The following is a 23548-nucleotide window of genomic DNA, read 5'->3' as shown; positions in this document are numbered from 1 at the left end:
TATTTTATTTTATTGCAGTATCTTTACCAAATCCTCAAATGAAAAGAATCATGTGTAATATTAACCTGTTTTGAAAAATGTAGACAAATATTGGATAAAAAGATAAAGAGGGAAATGCAACATTTCATAATTATTACCCCTAGGGCCAAATTAAGCACCTCTGATTTAGACACCTAAACCAAGTGGCCAGACTCTCAGATGTATCAGGTATTCAGACATTCTTATCCAGCACATTTCAAAATAGCAGCCTGTCATTCAGTTGTTAAAGAGAAGGCAGATTTTTCTGCCCATCTTTGAAATAAGATGGCTTTTCTCAAAGCAATGTGAATACTGCCATCTAGCTATGTAGTCACAGTATGTCTTCAGTTCTGCTTTACACACTTTCTCAGTTTTGGTTTCAACTACAGTGGAATAGGGATAAAAAAAATACAATTGCAATTCTGTTAATTGAAAAATATGTATGCACCATTAATTATTAAAGTAATAATATGATATTATAAAATTCTGTCCCACACAAATGTGGGATCTTATTTTTAAAGGTGTATACTTGATTTTAGGTGAATGGTACAACTAATATGTACAATTTAAAACCACACATTTGTAGTTTGAAGTCTAGATCGTGTTTCCAGTTTGAGATTCACCTATAAAGGATCAGGATTTCTACAAAATGCTTTGTCTAACAAACATCTTTTTTATTATATTTGATCCATGAATTGTTCCAAAACTGTTTCTATAGGGTGTCAATTGAACAAACTGTACTGTCTGAGTTCTGCCTTTGGCTATATGGAGGCACTTTTGGAGGCATAGCATTGCATGCTCAAGATGTTGATCCACTCAGGACCCTACTCAGCTCCTCTTGGGGTAAGCAAAGGACCAAGAGACTGAAGATGTGTGTAGGTCTTGCCCTGACAGAGAGGGCCATGGATGCCTGAGCACCTAGACGTGGAAGTAGAAGAACTGATTTCCACAGCACATTTCCACACACTGCACAGAGTGTAATGTGAAGAGACAGACTGTAGTTTGGGATTACTCAGAGGATTACTAGAATCATTCTGGCTGAGCTCCTGCCCATCACTTTGAGGAGTTTGTATTTCAGAACAAATCATGTTGTGTGACTCCTTCAACTTTCCTCCCTAGGTGGGGAAAACTGGTTTCTTTCTGTGATAGATTTGTCACCTAGTTAAACAGAGTCTCATTTCTAAGTATGAGGATAGATATGAGCAAAACTATCCACTTCCCAACTAAAGAAGAAAAAGCCTATATAAACTAGCACACACACAATGGGACTCCAGCTAGAAAGCAAAACCTACTCAGAGATAGACAAATCTTAAACGTAAAAGGAGAGGAAAACTACGTAAGAAGATGTCTCATAGCTAGTGTTTCCTATATCCTTACCAAACAAGACACACAATATGACATAGATCCCTGCATAGGACCAGCTCACAGAATTGTCTAGTCCAAAATCTCACCAGATTTGTCAAAGGAAAATGCAAAAAATCTCGTTGCTACTTCTGGAATAACAGCCCTCAGATCCATCTTTAAATCAAGGAGCAGGAGATTAGCCTCCATTTCAAATCACGAAGGGTTAAGACTACATGAAGAACAGACAGAACTGCCACATGCAGGGCTCCAGACTGCTGCACCTAAATCATTAGGAAAACAGATGTTCCCCCATGCCTTCTGTAACAAAATCTTGACGACAGTTGCTCTGACATGTAATATATCACAAGGCCCTAATTCTGCCAATGTCATTTTTGGAATAGCATACTTTGAAGTTTGGTGCTTTTGTGCACATAGAGACACACACACAGCTGACTGAAAACTACAGCTTCCTACTAAAAGATGAAGAGAATACATACCATAAAATGACTAACTCAATTTATCACAGATGCTGAAACGACTTCATTGGCCATTGAGAAACAACAGAAAAAAGCAAGGCTTCCCATCACTAGGCTTATGCATATTTTTCAGTTTTACACGTTACGGCTTGATGGTGGTGTTGGCTACAAAAAGCCAGGAGACAAACAAGAAGTTAGCTTTCATGTTGCCAGAGAAATTATTTTACAGTGAAATGAAAACAGTGTGTGAACATCTGTTTCTCCCAGACATCAGGAGCATTAATAAAACGTTTAATTATTGATACAATGTGAGATACATTGCTTCCTAATTCTGCATTTTTGATTTTCTGTATAGCCCTCCCTTTCCCCTCCCCCCCCCCCCCCAAAAAAAAGAAAAAGGCATGAATTGATAAAATGCATAATTCAGATTTATTTAATCATTGCATAAAATTTCACTCCCAGATTTGTGAAGTTCACAGTCGTTGGCCTCTTTTTTTTTTTTTTTTTTTTTTTTTTTTTTTGTCAGCAGCGTACTTTGCACCTTTGGTGCAAAAAGAAAAAGAAATGTATTTCACCACCTCAGCCGCTTTCTGTGATCTGACAGTATGTCTGTCAAATCGTTCTTCTGATTCTGGACTACATATAGCCGCTATCTAATGTTCTGAGCTGAGCAAACAGCATCTCAACATTGTAAGCAATGTGTGAATAACTGGAGTAGTGTGATGCCCAGCTTTACTGTGACCTCTCACAGCAGGCACACACTTAGCTATATACCACCCAAGAGAAAACCTTTGTTGCCACTAGTCTTTGAAGATCCAGGTATTTTCCTGGTAGTACTCTCTTCTGACCATTTTTGTCAATTTACTTCTTGTAGTGCTGAGTTAACAAACTGAGCTTTCACCCAACTTAAGCCAGCCCATCATGGGGGCTAGGTTTTCCAAGATGGACTAGGTTTTCTGTGCTTACACTGCAGGCACCCTAATTCAGGGTAAGAATGCTGCAGATCAGGGAGAGCACATTTCAGGGTTACACACATGCAAACAGCAGCTCAGACGGAAGGGCAATAAAAATTCATGGGCAGGATGGTTGCAGCCTGGCAAACGGCCAAAAACAATTCACAGCTGATATCTGGATCTTGGACAGGGTCTGGCTTCTTCCTTCTCAGGGCCTTACTGACACCAGCCAGGTAAATCCAATGCCCATTTGGGAGTGCGGTGCTCCAGACCCTTGTGAGCCAGCTGCCTTTTCCAGCTGTTTCACACCCATCTGACCCATCTGCTCTCCGGGCTGCTACATGTATAACCTCTGCTTGTAGTTGAAGCCTATCAACATTGTGCATACATGCCTAAGGTGGTTCTTGCACCTCAAAAAACTGCCAGTTCACTCGGAGGTCAGTAGCCAGCATAATTTCAAAAGCTGTAATGCCAGCTGTTATTACCATTTCCTCACTTTGCTTGAGGACAAATTGTCTACAAATGATTATGGGGTTTGAAGGCAGAAAAAAAAAAATCTAATCAACACAAGTAAGATTTTCTACTTGTCTACTACATTTTTATTTATTTTTTTTTACTATTATAGGCTGTATAAAGTTTTATATTCAGTTGTATGCACACAATAGTGATTTATTGCAGTTCCATCGGCGTTTTGGGGGCCGCTAACTAAAAGCACTGTGTCTACACAGCATGATTCCCTTCATATTAAACCAGGTTACTGTCATACTGGCACTTGGTGTATGTCACTGATGTTTATTTGTATACCAGCAAGTGGTTTTGGAGAATTCTCGCATATTTTATTTACAGCCTCACATACCCCCTGTTTGCTAATTCTTACAGATCAGTTTGGGATCCTTCAATGACTTTACTGTTTGGATGAGGTTTTAAGTAACTTTGATATATACACACACACACATAAATATATACATAGGCAATATATGCATATTGCCTAGCTGATGTAAAACACTTATTTGTGGTTAAAAAATAAAAAAGGTGAGATTTGGAGAAAGTGATTCTTGTGAAGACATAAATTAAGCAAGCACACTGTGGTTGTTTCAATTGAAATCTCTAAACATCTCTAAACATTTAGCTTATTTCTCTCTCTTGTGATGCTACTGTGTCCTTGATCAATATTTAGGCCTAATGAGGGCTGCTTCCTTAAGAAAATGTTGGTAAAAGTAGCTGAGGGAACGGCATGGAGCTGGGACAGGGGAGGGTCAGGCTGCGGGTTAGGGAAAGGTTCTGCACCCAGAGGGTGGTCGGGCACTGGGACAGGCTCCCCAGGGCAGTGGTCATGGCACTGAGCTGCTGGAGTTCAAGAAGGGTTTGGACAACGCTCTCAGGCACATGGTTTGATTTTTGGGTGATCCTGTGTGGAGCCAGGAGTTGGACTCAATGGTCCTTGTGGGTCCCTTCCAATTCAGGATATTCTATGATTCTATAAAAGAGATTATTTAGGCCTGTTGCTAGAAAATACTGAACTACTGAAAATGCTGAGCTCTCTACTGACTGAGATAAATTATATATATTTTTTCTCCTTAGGAGGCATCCTCTCAAGCAATCTATATAAACTACTTACAGCTTATGCTATTACAGGTATAAAATAAAAAAAATAATCTACTACCTCATGAATTACATCTTCTCAAGATTAACCTATTTCAGCAATCTTTCAGTGATTTATTTAATATATTTCTAGATTCTGATTAAACCACTTGTTTAAGAAGGAACCAAACTGAAGTAGGAGAGCTCTGAGAGAAAGAATTATATGTTGTTCCTATTCTTCTTTAGGAATCCACTGAAGGCCACTATTTTGATTTTTTTTTTTGCATTTTCTTCCTGTTTGTTTGAAGGATGAGACCAATATTTATTTCACAGAATCACAGAAAAAAAATAGTCTTGAAGGGATCTCTGAAGGTCATCTAGTCCAACCCCCTGCTCAAAGCACAGCCAGGTTTGAAGCTACACCGAGTTGTTCGTGCTCTTGTCCAGATGAGTGCTGCACACCCCAAGGATGGAGGATACACAGGGTGCCTGGGCAAACTGTGACAGTGTCTGACCACCTGCATGCTTAACAAAAAAAAAAAAAAAAAAGAGAGACTTCATACTGACTTGTAGCACTGTTTAAAAAAAAAAAAAAAAAGCATCTGAGCGCTACTTTTCTTCATAAAAGAGTTCTTCAATTACTTTTAAGTCTTGCATGTACTCACATAACATAATTCAGTGTCTTCTAGTTACCTGAGCCCAACCTATCACCTCTACCAGCCCAAACCTCGTATGCCACCCTCATCGTGTGCTTTGTACTCTAACAAATGTCATCCTCATCACTGCTTGAAGAGAGGAACTCCCTGCTTTACGCACAGCTCCTCTCTCCTCCAGGTTGTTCTGTGTTTCCTGCCAGTAGGAGAGTGAAGAGCAGGTAGGTCAGAGGTTGAATTCCCTGATAATGTTTCCACTGGAAACTACAGCGTGCGACAAATTCCTAGAGAAACCTCAGAGCTGAACAGGGCTGAGAGGCAAACCCACCTTCCAGGACCATGCTGGATGCGAGTGCCACTCACTAAATACAGTTTACCATGAATTTCACACGGCCTGAGGTCCTGAGTGCGTCAAAGGTTGATTCACAATCAACACAGGCACAGCCAAATGAAAACAAGAATAGTTTTTTGACGGTATACAGGCCCCAGAAGTAGTCAAGTGGAGAGCTGTGTGCTAGCACACACACTACCACCTTTGCTAGAGTTAACATGGCCTGCAATTCCGTGGTGTGGAAGTCACCCAGAAAGTGCTTGAGACTTTTAGTGCTGCGACTGTGACAGCCACTTTGCTGCTGGGCTATAACCACAAACACCAGCAGCACACCGAGGCTCGCTGTGCGAAGGCAGCTGCCTGTGGCGGAGCACGGACACGGCCCCTCTACCACAGCAGCCACCACGTTGGCCGGGGGCAGGTGCCAAGGCCCGACCGGGGCGTGCTCGGAGGCTCCCCACGGAGCCTCCCCCAGCCGGGAGCCACCGCCCCAGCGGGGCCCGCCCCGAGCCGGGGGCGGAGCGGGCGCTGCCGCCGGGGCCTGGAGGCCGCGGCGGGGCTCGGCGGGCGCAGCCTGGCGCGGTGAGGGCGGCGGCGGCGGGGCTGGGGCCGGGGCCTGCCCGGAGCGACGGGACGGGGCTGGGGGCGGCGGCGGCTGTGGGGACGGGGGCCGCTGTCCCCTCACGGGAGCAGGGCTGGGCAAACATCGGGCCGTCCCCGTGGGCCCGGGTCGCTGCTGCGGGGGGTGGCAGTGCCCTGCCTCAGTCCCTCCCTCCTTCCCTGCCTCCATCCCAGCCCCGCGGTGTGGGGAGCTGCTGGGCTGAGGGCCCAGGGCAGGGCTGAGGTAGGTATGGTAATTAGTGGTAATTAACCATTTTAGAGTGTCTCGGTGTGGAAGCGAGGGGTTATTTGTCAAAATTCGTGGACCTGCTCTGCGTGCTCTATCTCTTTTGAAAGATTCCTGGCAGCTTGGTTAACTAGAAAAAACTGTTCGCTCTTAAAAACAAGCAGGGGTGTTTCTGTCTGCGTACGGAGGATCTGCTGGCAGTGACAGGCCTGCTCCTGATGGGAAGCATTAAGTAGCCATCTCACGTCACCCTCATTTCTCTGTCACACCATCAGGATCACTGCCCACAGGATGCTGCAGGTAGTGGCAATGTCTTTGTACGCGATGGCAGAGGACAGGTAGGGTGCTGGGCAGCACAGCGGTGTGAGGAGGGCACGTGTCTGCCCTGCTGGTTTTTCACTTTCCTTCTCGGCGGTGTGCCAAGTGGGCACCTCGGAGCCTAACAGCTCGGCGCTGGAGCCCTGTGGCACAAGGACAGACCCAGGAGCCAGGAAGGAAGTCTGTGCTTTGGGGCAAAACCAGCTTGAGACAGCAGTAGTGTGGAGAGGAGGGGAATTAGGCCTGTTACCTGCATGCATGTAGGTGCTGGGATACCGGCTGGGAAAATTGATCCACGTTGAAATGTCAGGTGATGGGAGTTACCTGAAGTCGTCAGTAATTTTAAAAGAGTGAGAATTACCATGTTAGCTCAGATCACCAACTCTCTTTACATATTACTAAGCCGTAAGTGCTTAAATACCTGCTGTAAGCCACCACTTAATGAAAAATTTAAGGGCTACTTTAAAGAAACTAATTTAAATAAAAGGGGAAGAAAAGAAAAGCTGATAAGCTAGTACCTGGCTTATATTAGTTGGAATCCTTTATGACATTTGTGTTAAATCAATTTGTCTCAGAGATCTCAAAAGTTACTGATATTTTAGTTGCTCCCTACAGAAATAAGGCTTAAATAATTCTGTCTGCATTGTAGTTCTCCTTCATTGTCTTCATCTCTGGTATCAGTGGCTGACAGAAAAACAGCTGACCTGTAGGAAGATCTCCTGGATTAAGGGGTTTGTTCTGGTGTTGTTTTTTTTTCTTCCCTCCCTTATCCCCACCCCCAAGTTTCAAATGCAGGGAGTTGAGAAGCATGTTCTACCTCTGTCAGTCAGGATATTTAATCCTCTTAATAAGCTTTAGGCTTCATGTCTACCCTTTCGCGGTAAGATCCACAACTGAACTGTTTAATTTATTTATTTATTTATTTATTAAATGAAGAAGGGTTTGCTGCTGTAGAGGAAGGATTGCCAGCTAAATAGATGAGATGTTAGCTTGCAATGTCAAATTGAACCCACATTTCCCTGTTGCCCTGTAGCCCTCCATGGTCAAGTCGCTTAGCACCATGGAGTATACCTGTACTGATGACTGAGAAAGGGCTGAGGAATGAGTTCAAGCCCTGGATTGATCTGTGATTATCTGCAGTGCCTGTTAGCTCTTTTCTTAGCTGTTTTGGACCAGCTTTGTCCAAGTTCCTCTAAATCTTACTTAGCACTAAGAAGCACAGATCTGGGCCAGTTTGTACATCTAGCCATTGGGCCAGAGGTTGTTTTTTAGTGCTCTTGTATCTAGCGAAATATACCTTGCCATTCATTCCAGCTTCAAAACAGAGGGAATAACTATACGTTGTACAGGAATGGATTACAGATAAATATTTAAAAATGCAGGACACTTAAATACGGTATTGAAATCATACACTGTAAATGATAATGACCAGGGATCTTCCTTGAATATGGAACATTTAACTACTTAAATGTTCTGTTTCAGAGGATATTTCCTCTTGTGCTGTAAGGGAGCAACACAGTTGGTTTATTTACTTTAGTACATCAGCCATTATTTTGTGTTAATTTTAATAAATAGCAATGAATTAACTTCAGTCCTTCAGGCTGACTTTTAGTTATCCTGTGTTAAAATCTACTGTGAATTCCTTCCTCAGTTTCCAAGCTCCCTGTCACCCAAATGCATGGTTTGGCAGTAACTGTGCTGTGCATATTGCACAAATTGGGGATATTTCAAACAATCAGAGCCGAGTTAACAACACTCCTGCTCTTCTGAATCACTGATCCTGCTTTTGTATCTCTGCCACACATGGCCATGCACTGCAGCCATGTACACACTGGTCTTGCTGACATCTCTATTTCCTTACAGATTTTTTTTTAGTGTTAATAAAGAATGAGCTTTAGCAAGAATGGTGTTCTTGGCAGTACAGTGAGCATACCCTGAACAGAAAATTAACTCACTATTAAACTGAAATGCAGCTATGACTTTGGGATTTTTCATGATGTCTCTCCTTGTTTTACACTAAAAATTGTTAGCAAAAGAATTATGTAAAATCTGGATAATAACTTCTTCTTAGCCTCCCAAGAAAACCAGATCAGAACACGGGACAAAGTAGACAGTGGTACTTCAGTTTTGTTCACCCAAATAGTTTACTTAAAGCTTTAAGAAGGGGCTTGTTACAGAACTGGATTCACAGGCCCAAAAAATGTCAAAACGCTAGATTTTGCTCACGAAGAAGTAACCTGTTAAACACTGACCTTTTTTCTTCTTTTTCTAATCATTCTCTGTGCAGGAGCTTAAAATAATTTTTAGATCAAGTTCTTCACTGTTAAGGTGTCTTCCTTTTAAGAAGAATATAAAGATGGAAAAAACGGGTCTTCCATTAGTAAATACAGGTGTTGACACAGGACAGTGTGGTTTAGGATTCTTTAGGTATTTTTGCTAGCAAATGACTATGCCTATCTTTAATTATTCTGTATACTTGTTTAATGTTTATATTTTTCCATTATGTGGAAACTTAATAACTGCTGCACATCTTAGCAGTGATGCCGAGACATAAGCATGGTTGTCCTGGATCACAAAGTCTACGTAACCATGTCACGTAACCTTTCATGTAAGGATAAAGCTCTGTCCCATAGATGTTAGTTCTTCCCAGTTACTGTCATTCTAATTGCTTGCTGTTGTCCTGGTCAGAGGCATGCTTCTGGCTTCTAATCTTTATGCCTCAGTGATTACTAAACACATATTTATTCGTATGCCAGTGTTCTCAGCTGAAATCAAAGACATCAAGCCTAGTGACAGCAGGGCAGTAGCCAGCCAGAGAACCTGCTCCAGCCTAGGGTCCATTTTTCTGCTGCATGACAGGGAACGGGCAGCAAGGCTGGTGGCTTGTGACATGCTCCATGCAGTCTGCCTTCTCCAGCCCTCCCTGTAATGCTCCTGGCTGAAACGTGCACAGCTCATCTCACACAGAGCAGGATTTTGTCACGTCATGGAGGTAACAGGTGCCTTGCGGACTGCCTGATGCTTCTGTCAGGTGCCTGCAGGTGTGTCATTCACACAAGTGCCCTCTGCTTTTGGTCGTAAAGGATGTGGGGGTAGAGCACAGCACTCACTCTTTGCCTCTAGGATGTCTTTATGACCTTCGCTTATGAAGTTTGTTTGTCGTTGTTGGGGGAGAAGGAAATTTTCGAGCCTGCTTTTGTTTTATTGACAGTTTGCACAAACCAATAAAAGCTTATAAATAAATGCAGGTGCTATTTCAGGAGTGTAACAGAAGTTTGCATTTCATTAGTTCTTTTCTTCTTTCCTGATTTACATTCTTCACTTCATCCAGGGTATTTATAGAAACTAATCCAATTTCTTACCCTTTGCTTTATTAGCCTGATAAGCCAAACTTATTTTACTTTTCCCTGGAGTAACTGGTTCACCAGAAAATTTCAGTAACCTTCAGCACTCCTCTTCCTCTTCTGGTGCGGCTTTCTTAAATGCTGCTTAGCACTGGTGGGGTCTCACCCGTGCTTGTTACAGTGGTATTAATGCTACTGTATGTAATAGAAGTTGTTTATTTTTATTTTTGCACTTCTGATTTTTTTTTACTTGCTTTTTCTACATAGCATGCGGTCGTTGTGATAGACGAGTGTCTCTAGGTTTTTCTCCTTTCTTCCTTATGGCTTACAGAAAAGAATTGTTTCTACTGAAATGCAGTTTCTTTTTAAAATAGTTTCCTTTTTTTGTTGTTGCCCAAGATCATTACTCTCTTCTAGTATGATAACCCAATTTGTCTGAATTGACAATGGCTCTCAACACTATCAGCAAAAAATTTCACCAAAAGTTTTTACATTGGATGTTGTAAATATTGTCTTAGTCCAAGAACAAGTTGTATTTGTTGTATTTGGCCAAGTTCAGTTAAAACAAAACGTGACTTTGCACGTTTTGAGCTTCAAATGAATCTGTCAGATTCGTTTTTGCTCTTTAGTTGCTCAAGTATACGTGAGGCTGTTGGAGGAATATATCCTAAAATACAAACAGTACTTACAACCTTTGGTACATACATGTATCAGTACTTCAAGTTCTTGTCTCCTAGGGAGCAAGGAAGGGAAAACACCAATGTTCTTTCTCCTGTTGTAAATGCTTTAAAGGAAGTATTTCCTTGTATTCATGTTATAAAGCACAGCTTTAACCGTCCAAAATATTACTCCCAAGTTCTGTGTGTTGATGTTAGTTGAGGACTATCAAGATTTGTTTAAATTTGCTGAGTGCTTTTCCTTATTTTCTTTTTTTAAATAAAAATGTAGAGTTTGTGAGTTCGGTCTTTATTTAAGTAGACAAGCTGTTAACTGAATTTTTTAATACCTTAGGGACTTGGGTGGAAAACGTTCTTGAAAGTTAAGTTAGATTTATGTATTCTTCTCCACCATTTGTTACTGATCTTAACACTTTTTAAGATGGGATGTTTAACATCAGGCACATCTGTATTCTTCTGATGCTTAAGTTCTTCAGAAACAAATGTGATGTGATGGTTACGGAGTTAACTTCTGTGCTGACTGGGAGTATTATAGTCCAAATCTGAAGGTTAATGGGAGAAAACTGCAATATATCAGGATTTGTACCAAGCAGCTAGATAGCTTTCTGCTAACACACAGTGTGATCATTGTTAGAAGCCACTTCGTTATAAGGGAAACTTTGATTGACTTCATGTATGAATGCTCTTACTAACTTCTATTCCAATTTGCAGTGATGGAACAACTGCAGGATCCAGTTATGGAAGACGCCAATATTAAAGCTATTAACGAAGAGTACAGGAAAGCCTTTATCTTCATCAATAAAGGCCTGAATACAGATGAACTGGGTCAGAAGGAAGAGGCAAGGAATTACTATAAGCAAGGACTTGACCACTTGCTCCGAGGAATTAGTATTCCAGCGCAGGGGCCTGCATGCGTGGGACCCCAGTGGGAGTCTGCCAGGCAAATGCAACAAAAGATGAGGGAGACCCTCCAAAATGTTCATGCTCGACTTGGCACTCTAGAACAAAATGGCCCCCCTGTACCAGCAAGTCCTGCAGTGGGTGGCCCTGCTGCGGTGCCCAAGCTGTACCCATCAATTCCTTCCACGGAAAAGCCAGAAAGACCCCCCCCACCTACTGCTCTGTTTGTACCGAGCCAGCCACCTGTAGCAGATGGAAACGCTGCAGCTGTGAGCAAGGGGCAAATTCCAGCTATGAGCCCATCATCTGCAAAACCCCTGTGTCTGCCAAACGAAGCACCTCCTGCCTATACTCCTCAAGCTACCAACGGCCACTTCACTGTGTCTTACGGCACAGACTCTGGGGAGTTTTCTTCCGTAAGCGAAGACTACTACAAGAAGTGTACTCAGCCACCTCCCCTCGAAAATCTGGGAGTGGATGCAGATGAGCTGATCTTGATTCCCCAAGGAGTGCAGATATTCTTTGTGACTCCTGATGGGCAGGTCAGTGCTCCCTCCTATCCTGGCTACCTGCGCATCGTGAAGTTCTTGGATACGGACAGTGAGGTGGCCCAGAATCGTCCGCCTGCGTTTCTTCAGGTAACAGAAAGATAATTTTCTCCTTTAATTATGTTTCAAAAATCCCATAAAACTTTAAAAGGCAATATTCCGAAGTTATTGCTTTTGTGAGTCTAAATCTGTGTGTGACAATACAAAGGATTTTACAGCTTTTCTGTGAATAAACACTGTTAGGGCTTTGCTGAGAAAACTACTACAGTGTCTTCCCAAGGTTCTTGAGTGCCTACTGTTGAGGTGAATTCCATTTTCTAAAGGCTTAGCACTTCTTTTCATTTCATAACATTAACTTTCCTCACAGAGAGAAGAAATTCATGTCAGAACATTTCAGTGGGCTGATGCAGTATCCACTTCAGCCTCAACTAGTGTTAAAGTATTGCTGTTGCCTTGGAGAGATGATAATTTGGAATTTGAGGGCGCGTGTTAATCTGGACTCTGATCTACAAATGCAGAAGATGCATTACTTGGATTCTTTTAGTCCATGCTTGCTTCATGCAGGCATGTTCTATAATGCACATTGTGTTTCTGGTCTGGTTTCTAACTTTGGAAGTCTCAGTAGCTAAGGGGAAGCTCTGACAAACCAGTTCCTGGTTTAGGTTCTGCTGGTGCACCCGCTCCTGTGTCAGCAATCTTCAGCAGCAGGCCAGTGACAGCTGTACATTCTTTATCGTCTCGTGGAGCCCTGTCCTGAGATGGCCAGGGAGCTAGAGGTGCTGGGACTCCTGATTTCTTTGCAGGGCACCGGGCCTCAAAACAAGGCTTCAGCCAAGAGGCTACCAGCCTGCGTTCCAGTCCTGTGGAAGTTAGTATTTTCTCTGTATTAGACTGTTAGGGCTAATCAGGAATGATATTTCCGTAGTCATGTAGGTTTTTCAATTGGTTGCGGGATTGATTTTTTTGTTTCTTTGTTTTCTCAAGATGTCTAAGGCTTTTTTTTTCTTATTAAACAGAATGGAAAATCAAGTTTGCAGTGCTAATCAGTGCATTGTCTGTCTTTTAAAAATCAAAGAATCCTTTAATTCCTTCAAGTATTTGTCTCTTCCAGGTTTGTGACTGGCTGTATCCTCTAATGAGTGGTCAGTCTCCCGTTCTGTGCTGCAATACCGGAGTCTACATGTTCCCTGACACCATGTCCCAGACACCAGGGTCCTACGTGGGAGTGGTGTTGTCTTCTGAACTCCCAGCAGCTGACCGAGAGCTGTTTGAGGATCTGTTAAAACAGATGTCTGACCTTCGACTGCAGGTAAAGGCCCAGGCTGCATTTCTTGAACTGATAATGAGAGGTGGAAGGGATCGATGCCAGTTTACATTTAGCGTGTGTCTTGCTGGGAAGCTCACCAGTGAGAAATAAAGTAGCTAAGATTAAGCACACCTAGTAATGTAACTGTAGGCTCAGTGTGGTAGGAGTGAAGAAATTGTTATAATAGAACATTGCAAACACAGAGGGGAATTGGAAACGATTTTATATATTTTCATTTTTTTTTCCCAAAGGTCCCCAAATGATTTTTTCAGAAGAAAGCATGATTTTTTTTTCCTGTGGGCACACACACATGCACACGCTCTGTGTAGCTTTCATAATACCATTCCTGGAATAATGTACACAAATGCGTTTACAGTTCAAAAATGTTAAGCAGCTTCAAAGATGACATTTGAAAATAGTGAGTACCTCAAAAAATACTCCTTCAAATGGGATCTCAAAATAGATTAATCTGGTACCTTATTGCAGGAAGATATTAAGAGAGAAAATAGGAATAAAACATAATTAACAAAGATGCAATAAGGTACAGTGACAGGAAACGTGGAAAATGTTGCTTTAAGAGCTTTGAACACCATTTCACAAAGAATGGTGATCAATAACCACTTAATAGCTGATAGCAAGCTTATATCTGTCCACGAAAGATGCCATCTGGTTGAATCACCAACACCGGAAAGCGCTGATGGTGAGGGACCAGTTGGCTGCATGCCATGTGGGCAGAGTTCTGTTGCAAATCCTGTTGAGTTCAGCAGGAGGCCACTAATTTTTACTTAAAAGGGAAAAGTAGTACAGAACTATGTGATGTTTCACTGCAGGATTTACTGAATTAATTCTGTAATCTTGCCTGCATAGAAGTAGTTCTTATTGGATATCACATTAGTCTCTTAATTGTCCTAAAACTCTGTGTTTTTGTTAATATTCCCTGATGTGATATCACAGGTGCAAGGATCCCATGAGAGAGTAGGGTTACCTTCACAGCTCCCAGCACCAGACAGAGCGCATTTTGAAGATAAGTTAAAACAGATGTCTGGCCACAAAGTCCAGGTAAATTCCAGGACAGTGATTCTAAAAATTTGATAGTAAGAAAAAAAAAGTCACTGAAATACAGTTTAAAGCTGTTGAGATCCAAACTTGGTTGACAGCAGCAATGTGTTTTGTTTTGTTTTTTTTTTTTTAATTGATTTGAGCAATTTCTTTCATTGTATGTGTGTATTGAGGTTATTTTTCCTGCCCATCCCCCAAAGTGTTTTGATCACATGCTAAGGACGTTTCTTGAAAATGAGATTTCACACTGCTGCTGAGCAGCAGCTGCTGATGGACTGCAAGTCAGTGATACATTGTTAACCTTTTGGGGAGCAACTTAGTAAGACTTCATCTCTTCTTCCTTGTTACAGATCTTGGTTTGTTTTTTCCTGCAACAGTCATCTTTGTGCACTACCCTATATTTTTATATCCCGTAAATACTTCAGGGGGATCTAACAATTCCATGCACTCTCAAATATGATTCTGTATCATGCATTCTGCTTGTATGTTTCATCTGCAGATGCTTTCGTATAGACTCTTTTGTACAAACATTTTTCTTTCTTTCCCTCGCTAATTAGCATTGTTTTCAATCACTGAAATGTTTATTTTGGCTTTTACATTGCAAAAGTACTAAAAATAGAATCCTAACCAAGGCTTAAATCCGTTACATTTCTTTCTGCCTTTTCTAGTTAAAGTTTAATTACACATTGTCTGTGAACTGTTGCAAAGTGGTGTTACACTTCTTAGAAACACTAACCAGACTGTGGTGGTGATTGCTGTGTTTGAATGATTTATGTCTACTCAACAAACTCTGGAGTTTGACATGAAATTGCACAGAGCCTCTCTGCCTAACTTTAAGTGTGGAGCAGTATCACGCACAGCTTGGCATGTTCCTTGGCTGTGCCAGTCTGCAAAAGCATCAACAGTGTGAGGAATGAATAATCCCCTTTATTTTTGGATTTGAGAGGAAAGGGTAAGAAGCAAACAACCAAAACAGCTGCATTCTTTTAGTGCAGCTGGATTCAATTCCCATACTGAATCACAGCAGAGTTGACTTCCTTCTGAGGAGATTAAATAAAATAGATGGACAGGTCTGTTTATCTTTTATGCTAGCTAATGTGTACTGTAGGCTATGCCTACTTAGTTGACTATATGGCCTTGTTGGCAAGCAAATCTTCTCATTGTAACTAGATGAAGGAAATGTACAGCGTGCAAAAGTAATTGAATTCACAGGAACGCACAATTTCCTTTTTTTTGTTAATGAATCTTTATGATCTAAAGTAGAAATCTTGATATCTTGCAAAGTGGATTCTCAGGTGTTTATTTCCATTTGCCAGCCTTCAGAAGCCTCTAGCGATGTGATTAATTTGCCTCAGACTGTACATATCCAACCGCAACCACAAGGAGGAGAAAATCAGAAAGAATTGCCAGAATGGAGCGAGAAAGTTGCCCATGGAATCCTGTCAGGTACTGTTGTAATAAGAAGATTATATTGAATAGAAACCTCTGCAAGTAATATGTAAACACTGTTTTCACCTCAGTGCCTCTGTGCAAGTAAAATGTGAGTGGTCAGAAATAGTTATTCACTGCTTCCAATTACAATAATGTGAAGGATACTTTGGTGTGCTTTACAAAAACAGTACAGAATTTGAATCCCCTGCCAACAGTCGTGCTCATTGCAAACGGTTTAGGCTCCTAATATGACAATATAAATTAGGTGTTGCCCTATGTGACTCAAACCACCATGGTAGCACAATTTTATTTGTGTGAGCAGTTATATTAAAGCATGCATCTATTGTGGTGTCTGCTGATAAACAGTTCTTGTCCTCTGAGAAGCTGTGGAATACACAAATGACCAACTGACTGGAATAAATATGAATCTGCTAGGATGGCAAGTGGGCTGGGTTATACATTTTCAGAATGTTAATAGTATTGAGATGTGCAGTTTTATCACTTCTGACCCTGCTGGGACCTGGATGTCTATTTAAAAAACAAAAACAAGGCAAACAAACAAAACCTGTGTATCTGTGTGTTAAGCTGACATTTGGATGAGGAATGGCTGTACCAGACTTAAATAAAATGAGTTGGGAAAATGTAGGTGGTATAGGAGCAGAAATCATTTCAGGAATTCGTACTGGCCCAGTTAGGGAGGAGTATAATTGCAGACTGTAATCGGGAATGTTTCTAAGGTCAGTGTTGGAGAGGCAGAGGAGGGAAAGCTGTGGGAATTCCAGTCTGTGAAACTCTGCATGTCTTTAGAATAACAATTTTTGCCTTGAAGGTGCATCTTGGGTAAGCTGGGGCCTAATAAAAGGAGCAGAATACACCGGTAAAGCTATTCATAAAGGAGCTTCTAAACTGCGAGAACACATTCAACCCGAAGAAAAACCTCTGGAAGTCAACCCAACTGTAGCAAAGGGGCTTCATGTAGCAAAACAGGCTACTGGAGGAGCTGTGAAAGTCAGCCAGTTCTTAGGTAACATGTCCCATCTCAGAGTATATTGTATTTATTTAAGAGTAAATATTTTGTAAAATGAGCTGGTTTCTTTAGCCAGGGAACTAGAGGAGGGACCGACCTGATGAAATATGGAGAATAGTTGTTGGTACCTTGTTATCTCCTATTTGAGATGTGCTTTAGGAATAATTTTATTGCATGGCTTTGAGGCATATTTTTCTTTACTAAAAAGAACAGTCTATATAACAGAGCATTTCTGCAGTCTTAAGTTTGGCAATTTTGGCAACTTTTTTGAAGTTTTAGTTCAGAATGGTCTCTTTTTCTTCTGAAGTTAATAACCATGCATTTTAAAAGCTGTGCTATCAGTAATGACTAACATATATTGTATCAGTATAGCGTGTGTGTGTGTGCATAGCTGTAAAAACATATGCCTGGAAACAAAGCTATTGGCTATGTAGTCTTCCAAATAGAAATGGCTTTGTGCTCTGTGGTGCTTGGTAATCATAGCAGCTCTCAGTAAGTTCATTCTGTTGTTTATTTGTATCAGTGTTTATATTTAGTATCTAATGACTTATATAAGTTAAAAAGTAAGTAGTGCTGGATGTTATGTAATTACTTTGGAGAGCTGGAATGATTCTAAGAAAGGGTTCTCCAGAAGACAAGAAAGGAAAGGAAAACATCTTGTTCCCCATCTGCACGTTCTGGGTAACAAAGCCGTGGACACATTTTTTTTGAAATTAGAACATGTGACAAATATCTATTTATTTTCTAGTGCTTTTAGACACAAGATCAACTCTACTTGTTTCTTAGGAATTGGAGCTGCTCAGAATCTGAAAATTCCTCTATATCAGTTGTGTACTTAAGTGTGGATTAAAGTTTGTCTTCAGAATAAGCATATTTAAATAAAAGTAGAATTTGAGACTACTTTAATAAGGGGTAAGGACTTTCAAAGAAAGATTCTGTGTTCTAACTAAGTAATCTGCATGCAATTGTCTTACGGTAGTTGAGGGAGTGTGCTCTATAGCGAGCTGTGTTGGAAAGGAGCTGGCTCCACACGTGAAGAAGCACGGCAGCAAATTAGTTCCAGAATCCCTTAAGAAGGACAAAGATGGCAAATCCACTTTCGATGGTGCTCTGGTGGTAGCAGCAAGTGGGGTTCAAGGTAACAAAAATCTTTATGCTTCTCTAATTGCATACTTTTCAGTGCATGTATATATATACATATATATTCAAATAATCTGTTTGTTTTTACAGGATTTTCAACAGTGTGGCAAGGTTTAGAAAGTGCAGCTAAGTGCATTGCTAAAAGTGTTTCAACAGAGACTGTAAAAACTGTCAAATACAAGTAAGTTATTATTTTTTGTATTGTTTTCCTTTTCTACAGTGCATTGTCATTGTGGTTGCATACTGGTAAAAAAGCTCATGAAAGTGCAGGAAAACTACCATAATACCCTAATTATGCAGCACATGATAAGCTGCTAAGTACACAGTAACAAGTATCTCCTGTAAGTAAAAGTACGAAATGAATGAATGCTTCTGGTTTAATATATATATTGTTTTCTAGAAGTATGACAGCTTCAGACAGTGTTAATAAATATTGTTCAGATTTATACCGTTGTTCTCCAGTGTGTCATTGGGGGGAGAGAGTAGCTGTTTTAAACCTCTCAACTCTCATCTTGAATTTATATAAACTTAGCTGAACTTGATGAAAAAATGAAAGAACTTCAACTACCAGCAGGTCAGATTAAAGCAAGGAGATACAAAAGGAGAACTGCATAAGGAAATCTAAGGCATAGTGATAATAGGATGAAACAAAATGAGACATGGAGTTGGATTTGCAAAATATAGATGTTGTTACAAAAAAATAATTGGATTGTGTTACTGAGATGATGCAAAGACCAAAGTTGATAAGTCTGTACTGAAAGATGTTTTGGAGAAGAAGGGAAGATACTGAAAGTATGTATGAAATGTAGCCCTCAAAAAAAAAAAAAAAAAAAAGTTCAACATTTATAGTTGAGTGTGAAGAGTAAGCAAAAACATGTAGGTTAAATGGAGTCATAGCAAAAGAAATGTTAAAAAGGATTGCTGAAAGTGCATACAGGCTACGGTAACAAGAGCGTAACAAGGTAAACATCAGCTTGTAGTGTTGGGTCAACTGACATTCAGGGTTGTGTTCTGATGCATCTCAAACAGGAGGCCAGATAAGACAGCAAGTTAAAAGGGGTGTTTTATTGCTAACATTTGTCCTCTGTAGGGATGTCAGGAGGTATTGTACCAGTATTCTTTTTCATATAAATTCACGTTAATGTTTTCTTTTAGATATAAAAATAGGAAGTGCGGAGATCAGCAGGTGCCAGACGCTAAGTGAAAAACAAAGTAATTACAAGTTGCAGTTATTACAACACAATATAAAATACTTGATAATTGAGGATTTCCTCCATCTTTAGACTTTATCCTATTATATAATGTATTAAAATTCTACACATCTCTTCAGTAAGCTGGTTTTTGTTTCAGTGACAAAAAGACTTCTTCCACTCCAGGTACTTGGTGAACCAGCTAAATTCCCCTTACTGGAAACAAAGCTAAAGGAGCATCGTCACAGTCTCTCATAAATCAACAAAAAAAAAAACCTCTGCTAAAATTTAGCTGCAATACCTTTGCTGATGCAGTTATAAAGAGATGCTCAACCTATGTGTATGTTGATCAGAACTGGGGGAAAACATAGCTTCAGAAGTAACAATTCTGCAAAAGTACCTTGCTACTAACCTGCTGTCTTTTTATAGTGGTATAAGTATTTGCATCTGCCCAACTTTTTATTTTAAAAAAGGCACAAATGATGAAATTGAGACAGGCAAAGGGAAAAATCAATTATCAAATATTTAAGAAATTATTAATCTGTCTGCGTTGCATAATCAATAGTCTTACTATTTATTTACTGATGTTATGGCAAAATGGCTTATGATATTCCTGAAGTGAAAATAACTAATCAAATTGACAAGTAGTGCTCTTTTGCTGTGAGATTAATTCTGTGATCTGCAAATCAGATGGTGGTGATTCAAGGCCATCACTCTCAGAGGACTGAAAACAGGAACAAAACAAAAACGCCGATCCTTTTAATTTGGTTTCGTTGATGGCTCACACCAATATGCCATGGCTGCTCTTTTAATAATGCGATAGATTTTTGGAACCTTTCATATGCTGTGCTTCTCTTTAGCATTATTTTGAGGTCCTCAAAAAGAATCTCTGGTTGTAAGAAACATGGGGAAATAGTAACTCCGCTAATTGCTGAGATTCTGACATTGCAAGAAATGCTTCCCTTTGGCCTGGTTTGTCTACTTACAGTGCTCTCTGGGGTAATGTCTGGCTGCCAGCAACAACTGGAGTTACTGTTCTCACTATACTTTTGCCCTTCTTCAGTACACTCTCTCTATCTTTCTTCACAGTTAAGTAGTTAATTTCTAACTGCAGAGTTGCCTCCTAAACCATAAAGAAGCCAGACCCATGGTCCACTGGAGAGACCAGAGGTTTTCTTGCTCAGTAATTTTCAGCATATCCTCAAGATAGCTTTGTTGAGCCTTTTGGGGTTTTGTATGACTTTTTATTATTATTTCCCCTTCTTTGCCACCTTCCCCTTTGCCATTGTATTGATTCCAGGTTACTTCAGATAAGTTTTCACTGCACAATGGAGTTTTTTGTAGGGACCCTGCCACCTCCAACATTACAAGCACAGCTGTGACAACAATCCTCTGTCCCCAGGAGACATGATAGACTGTCTGGGTTAAACTGCTTGGGTACAGAGATGCACAACCTCAGTGTGGCTGTTCTGGGTACTTCAAACCTGTGTGTCATTCTTACACCAGACTTAATGTTACGTTATACCATGGAGGCACAGGAAAGGGTGATCTAGGACGAGTACTAACCAAGCACTATTCACACAGTGGTGGTACCAGCCAACCAAGAAAAGATATGCCAGAGGTGACTACAGTCCTTTTTTTTTGTAACAGCTGAGAAGGCAGGACAGTGTTTGCCCTCTGTCCTCAGTGCTATCACCCACAGTATCACAGAATCACAGTAGCATCTAGGTTGGAAGAGGCCTCCCAAGATCATCTAGTCCAACCTCTGACCTAACGCTAAGTACAGACTGAGAAGGCTGAACAGCTGCAAAGGTGGATTTATTTGGGATAATTTGGGCTTATTTGGGTATAAGGAGTTTTATTTAAGGAGTAGTTAAAGGGTTTTTATGCGCACGCGCACACACACACACAGAAGCCAGCCCTGTTTCTTACGGTTCTGTAGGCAAGCCTTCTATTCCTTTCTTCAAGACTAGAGAGGTAGAAGGAAGACAGACTGGATAGTTTGATCAGGAAGAATGACAGAAGCATACTGGCGTCTTTAAAGATAAACCTGCCTTATAGAAGAGCAGCCCTTACTTAAATAACTTGCTAATTTCTCATCTTACTCCTTCAACATTCAGGCTGTGTGCTTATTCTCTGTTCTCAGTAACGCTTAAAATCTTGCTTTTGAAAGAATTCTAATGAAGAGAAAAATACTAAGTACACATCTACAAATCTGCTGTCTTTCTTAAAAGGTATGGAGATGATGCTGGCCATGCTACTGACAACGCTGTGAATTCTGCAATCAATGTTGGTGTGACAGCATTTAACATTGACAATATTGGTATCAAAGCTGTCGTAAAGAGAACTGCAAAGGAAACTGGACATGCTGTGTTAGATGAGTATAAAGTATTGGATAAGGAGAAAAAAGATAAAAAGTGAAAACAATGAAATATTTCTCAAAGCCTTACGTTAGATATGAAACTTCCTACTTAGAACTACATTGCTAATCTGTGATTTAATGCCAATCATACTCTACTTTTCAAGCAACTGTTACTTAATTTGCAGTGGAAAATACAAAGGTATGGAAGGGTATTTTTGGAAGGAAAAATGAAAGTCTCCTTAATTGTTTTGTATTGATGCAGATTGATGTGAGTTTCCGGTTGATAAACTTGCCTCTGTAAGCACTTTTTCAAAATATAGTATGGAACAATAGATTAATATAGAAATGTTATGAATATTTTTGTAATACATTATATTTGTAAAGAAGGTGGTGATACCGAACAAATAGGATTACTAATTCTTATACAAGTGTGGTTACTAGTTCTGTTTTTTTTACTATCCTTAAGAGTTAATTTTACTAAAACAGAGTGATCTTATTTAATATGCACTACTTAAATATTTTTGTGCTTTATTCTTTCCTTTGTAGAGAATTTCCCTTCTCAGCTACTAAACAGCTAATGTTTTCCAAAGTTCATATTAGAAGAAATGAAAGATGAACCTCAGGTAGCTAGGTAGTCATTTCCTTTAAAACTACTTTTTCTCCCTCCAGCATGTAAGCAGACCAAAGATATCAAGCATTTCTTCTAATAGAGGGTATTTATAGCTCGAGGAAAAAAATGTATTCCCCAATTGACTCCATAAGGAGAAAGATTCCGTAAAATTGAGATGTTTTTTGTATAAAGAGGATGTGTGTTTTTGCATAAATGAAAATATTTTTCCGTAAAAAATATTGAGATTACTAGAAACTCCTATGCATACTGTGCTTTGCAGCCAGTACAAAAAAATCCAGAGCATATACGTTGCAGATCCCTGATGGAAGGCATTAGGTATTTGCTTCAACAAGTAGTTCTAACCACATCTTTATTCTGTTGAATTCATAGCTGCACAAGTTGACATCTCTTAAAAATGCCTGTTATCATACCTTTTACTTAGGAGATGTCTGGAATAGAATAAATATTATGTAGCTTTCTCATCCCATTCCTATATCTTACTCCTAGTCCATATGCAAGTCTATCCCTTGAGATGACTTTATACTGCTAATTATTTATCAGTTCGTTATTGAGTATTAAAGCTGCTATACATTCTAACTTATCTTGGCTGGACCTGCAACAAACAGAACACCATCAATTCACAAGTTGTCTCCATTTAATGTAATTGGAGAAAATAAGTATAAAAGGTTGTTGGCAAATTATATTTGTATCAGATTGGGGAAAAAACGCAGTAATGACAGATGTCTGTGAGAATGATAATAAGTGCACATTTTGTGGTAGCTACTGTAGGTGTGTACTTGGGGTGAGAAATGTGAAACAAAGGCACTAACCACTTGAAGTGTAACTGTGATTTATGGAAATAAAGATAATTAAAATTGGTTGAACTGTGCTTGGCCTTCTTATGATGTAAAGTTACGGTACAGATCAATGAGTGGAAGAACTAATACTTGTGAAGTAATAAAAGAGCAGTCTTGGAGTATGTCTACAACTGAAACATGTTCATCAATTAGACCTTAAAATTTTTCAAAATAAAAAGGCCCATGAAATGTACAGTGTAACAATTTCTGTTACTACTGTCTGTCACTTTTCAGCAAGTGTAACCAATTTGAAGCTAATATGGATTTCATACTAGCAAAAGGATGTTTGTTAGGAATTGCTTTTGCAATAGGAATGTCTGTATTTTTATCTTCCTTCTTCCTGCCATTTGGGTCTTGTATGTAGCTCATCCCCTCTAGTTTCATCTGTAAACTATTTAAACAACAGATTGTATTAAAGCAGTTAAAATTGAAGTGCTACAGTCTTCAGGAGACCAAGCTGTAGCATACTGGGAGGAGAGCAGAGGGAGATTGAATGCCATCGGTGTCAGGCATTATCCTGTTTAACCTGCTGACATTGTCTTCTTCACGTGTACTCAGTCTCCCAGTCTTTCAAAT

The 23548-nt window shown here is 40.1% G+C and overlaps 1 protein-coding gene across 4 annotated transcripts; it reads left to right on the top strand.

Moving 5' to 3' along the window:
• The first annotated feature begins 5854 nt into the window (after positions 1-5854).
• On the top strand, positions 5855-23345 carry SPART (spartin). Of its 4 annotated transcripts, XM_082752445.1 has the most exons (10): positions 5855-5938; positions 11254-12080; positions 13102-13299; positions 14251-14355; positions 15672-15801; positions 16616-16810; positions 17793-17951; positions 18044-18134; positions 19109-19165; positions 21378-21513. In XM_082752445.1, exons 2-9 carry the CDS (start codon positions 11256-11258, stop codon positions 19155-19157), a joined length of 1752 nt encoding a protein of 583 aa, XP_082608571.1. In that variant the 5' UTR covers positions 5855-5938; positions 11254-11255; the 3' UTR covers positions 19158-19165; positions 21378-21513. The 4 variants fall into 4 exon arrangements, with proteins under 4 accessions (XP_082608571.1, XP_082608568.1, XP_082608570.1 ...); XM_082752442.1 differs by lacking the exon at positions 19109-19165 and having other exon boundaries at positions 21378-23345; XM_082752443.1 differs by lacking the exons at positions 5855-5938; positions 19109-19165 and adding an exon at positions 6051-6200 and having other exon boundaries at positions 21378-23345.
• The last annotated feature ends 203 nt before the right edge of the window (positions 23346-23548 follow it).

This window comes from Aythya marila (genome assembly GCF_965140915.1).
Source record: "Aythya marila genome assembly, chromosome: 1".
Classification (NCBI taxonomy): domain Eukaryota; kingdom Metazoa; phylum Chordata; class Aves; order Anseriformes; family Anatidae; genus Aythya; species Aythya marila.
Note: the sequence above shows the minus strand (reverse complement) of the source record. Positions and strands in the feature narration are given on the sequence as shown.

Excerpts from the sequence above, each read along its gene's own strand:
- SPART (XM_082752442.1), top strand. The coding sequence starts at position 11,256 with ATGGAACAACTGCAGGATCCAGTTATGGAAGACGCCAATATTAAAGCT. Across the intron at positions 12,081-13,101 it reads GTCCGCCTGCGTTTCTTCAG|GTTTGTGACTGGCTGTATCC; the intron begins GTAACAGAAAGA and ends TGTCTCTTCCAG. Across the intron at positions 18,135-21,377 it reads GTAAAAACTGTCAAATACAA|GTATGGAGATGATGCTGGCC; the intron begins GTAAGTTATTAT and ends CTTTCTTAAAAG.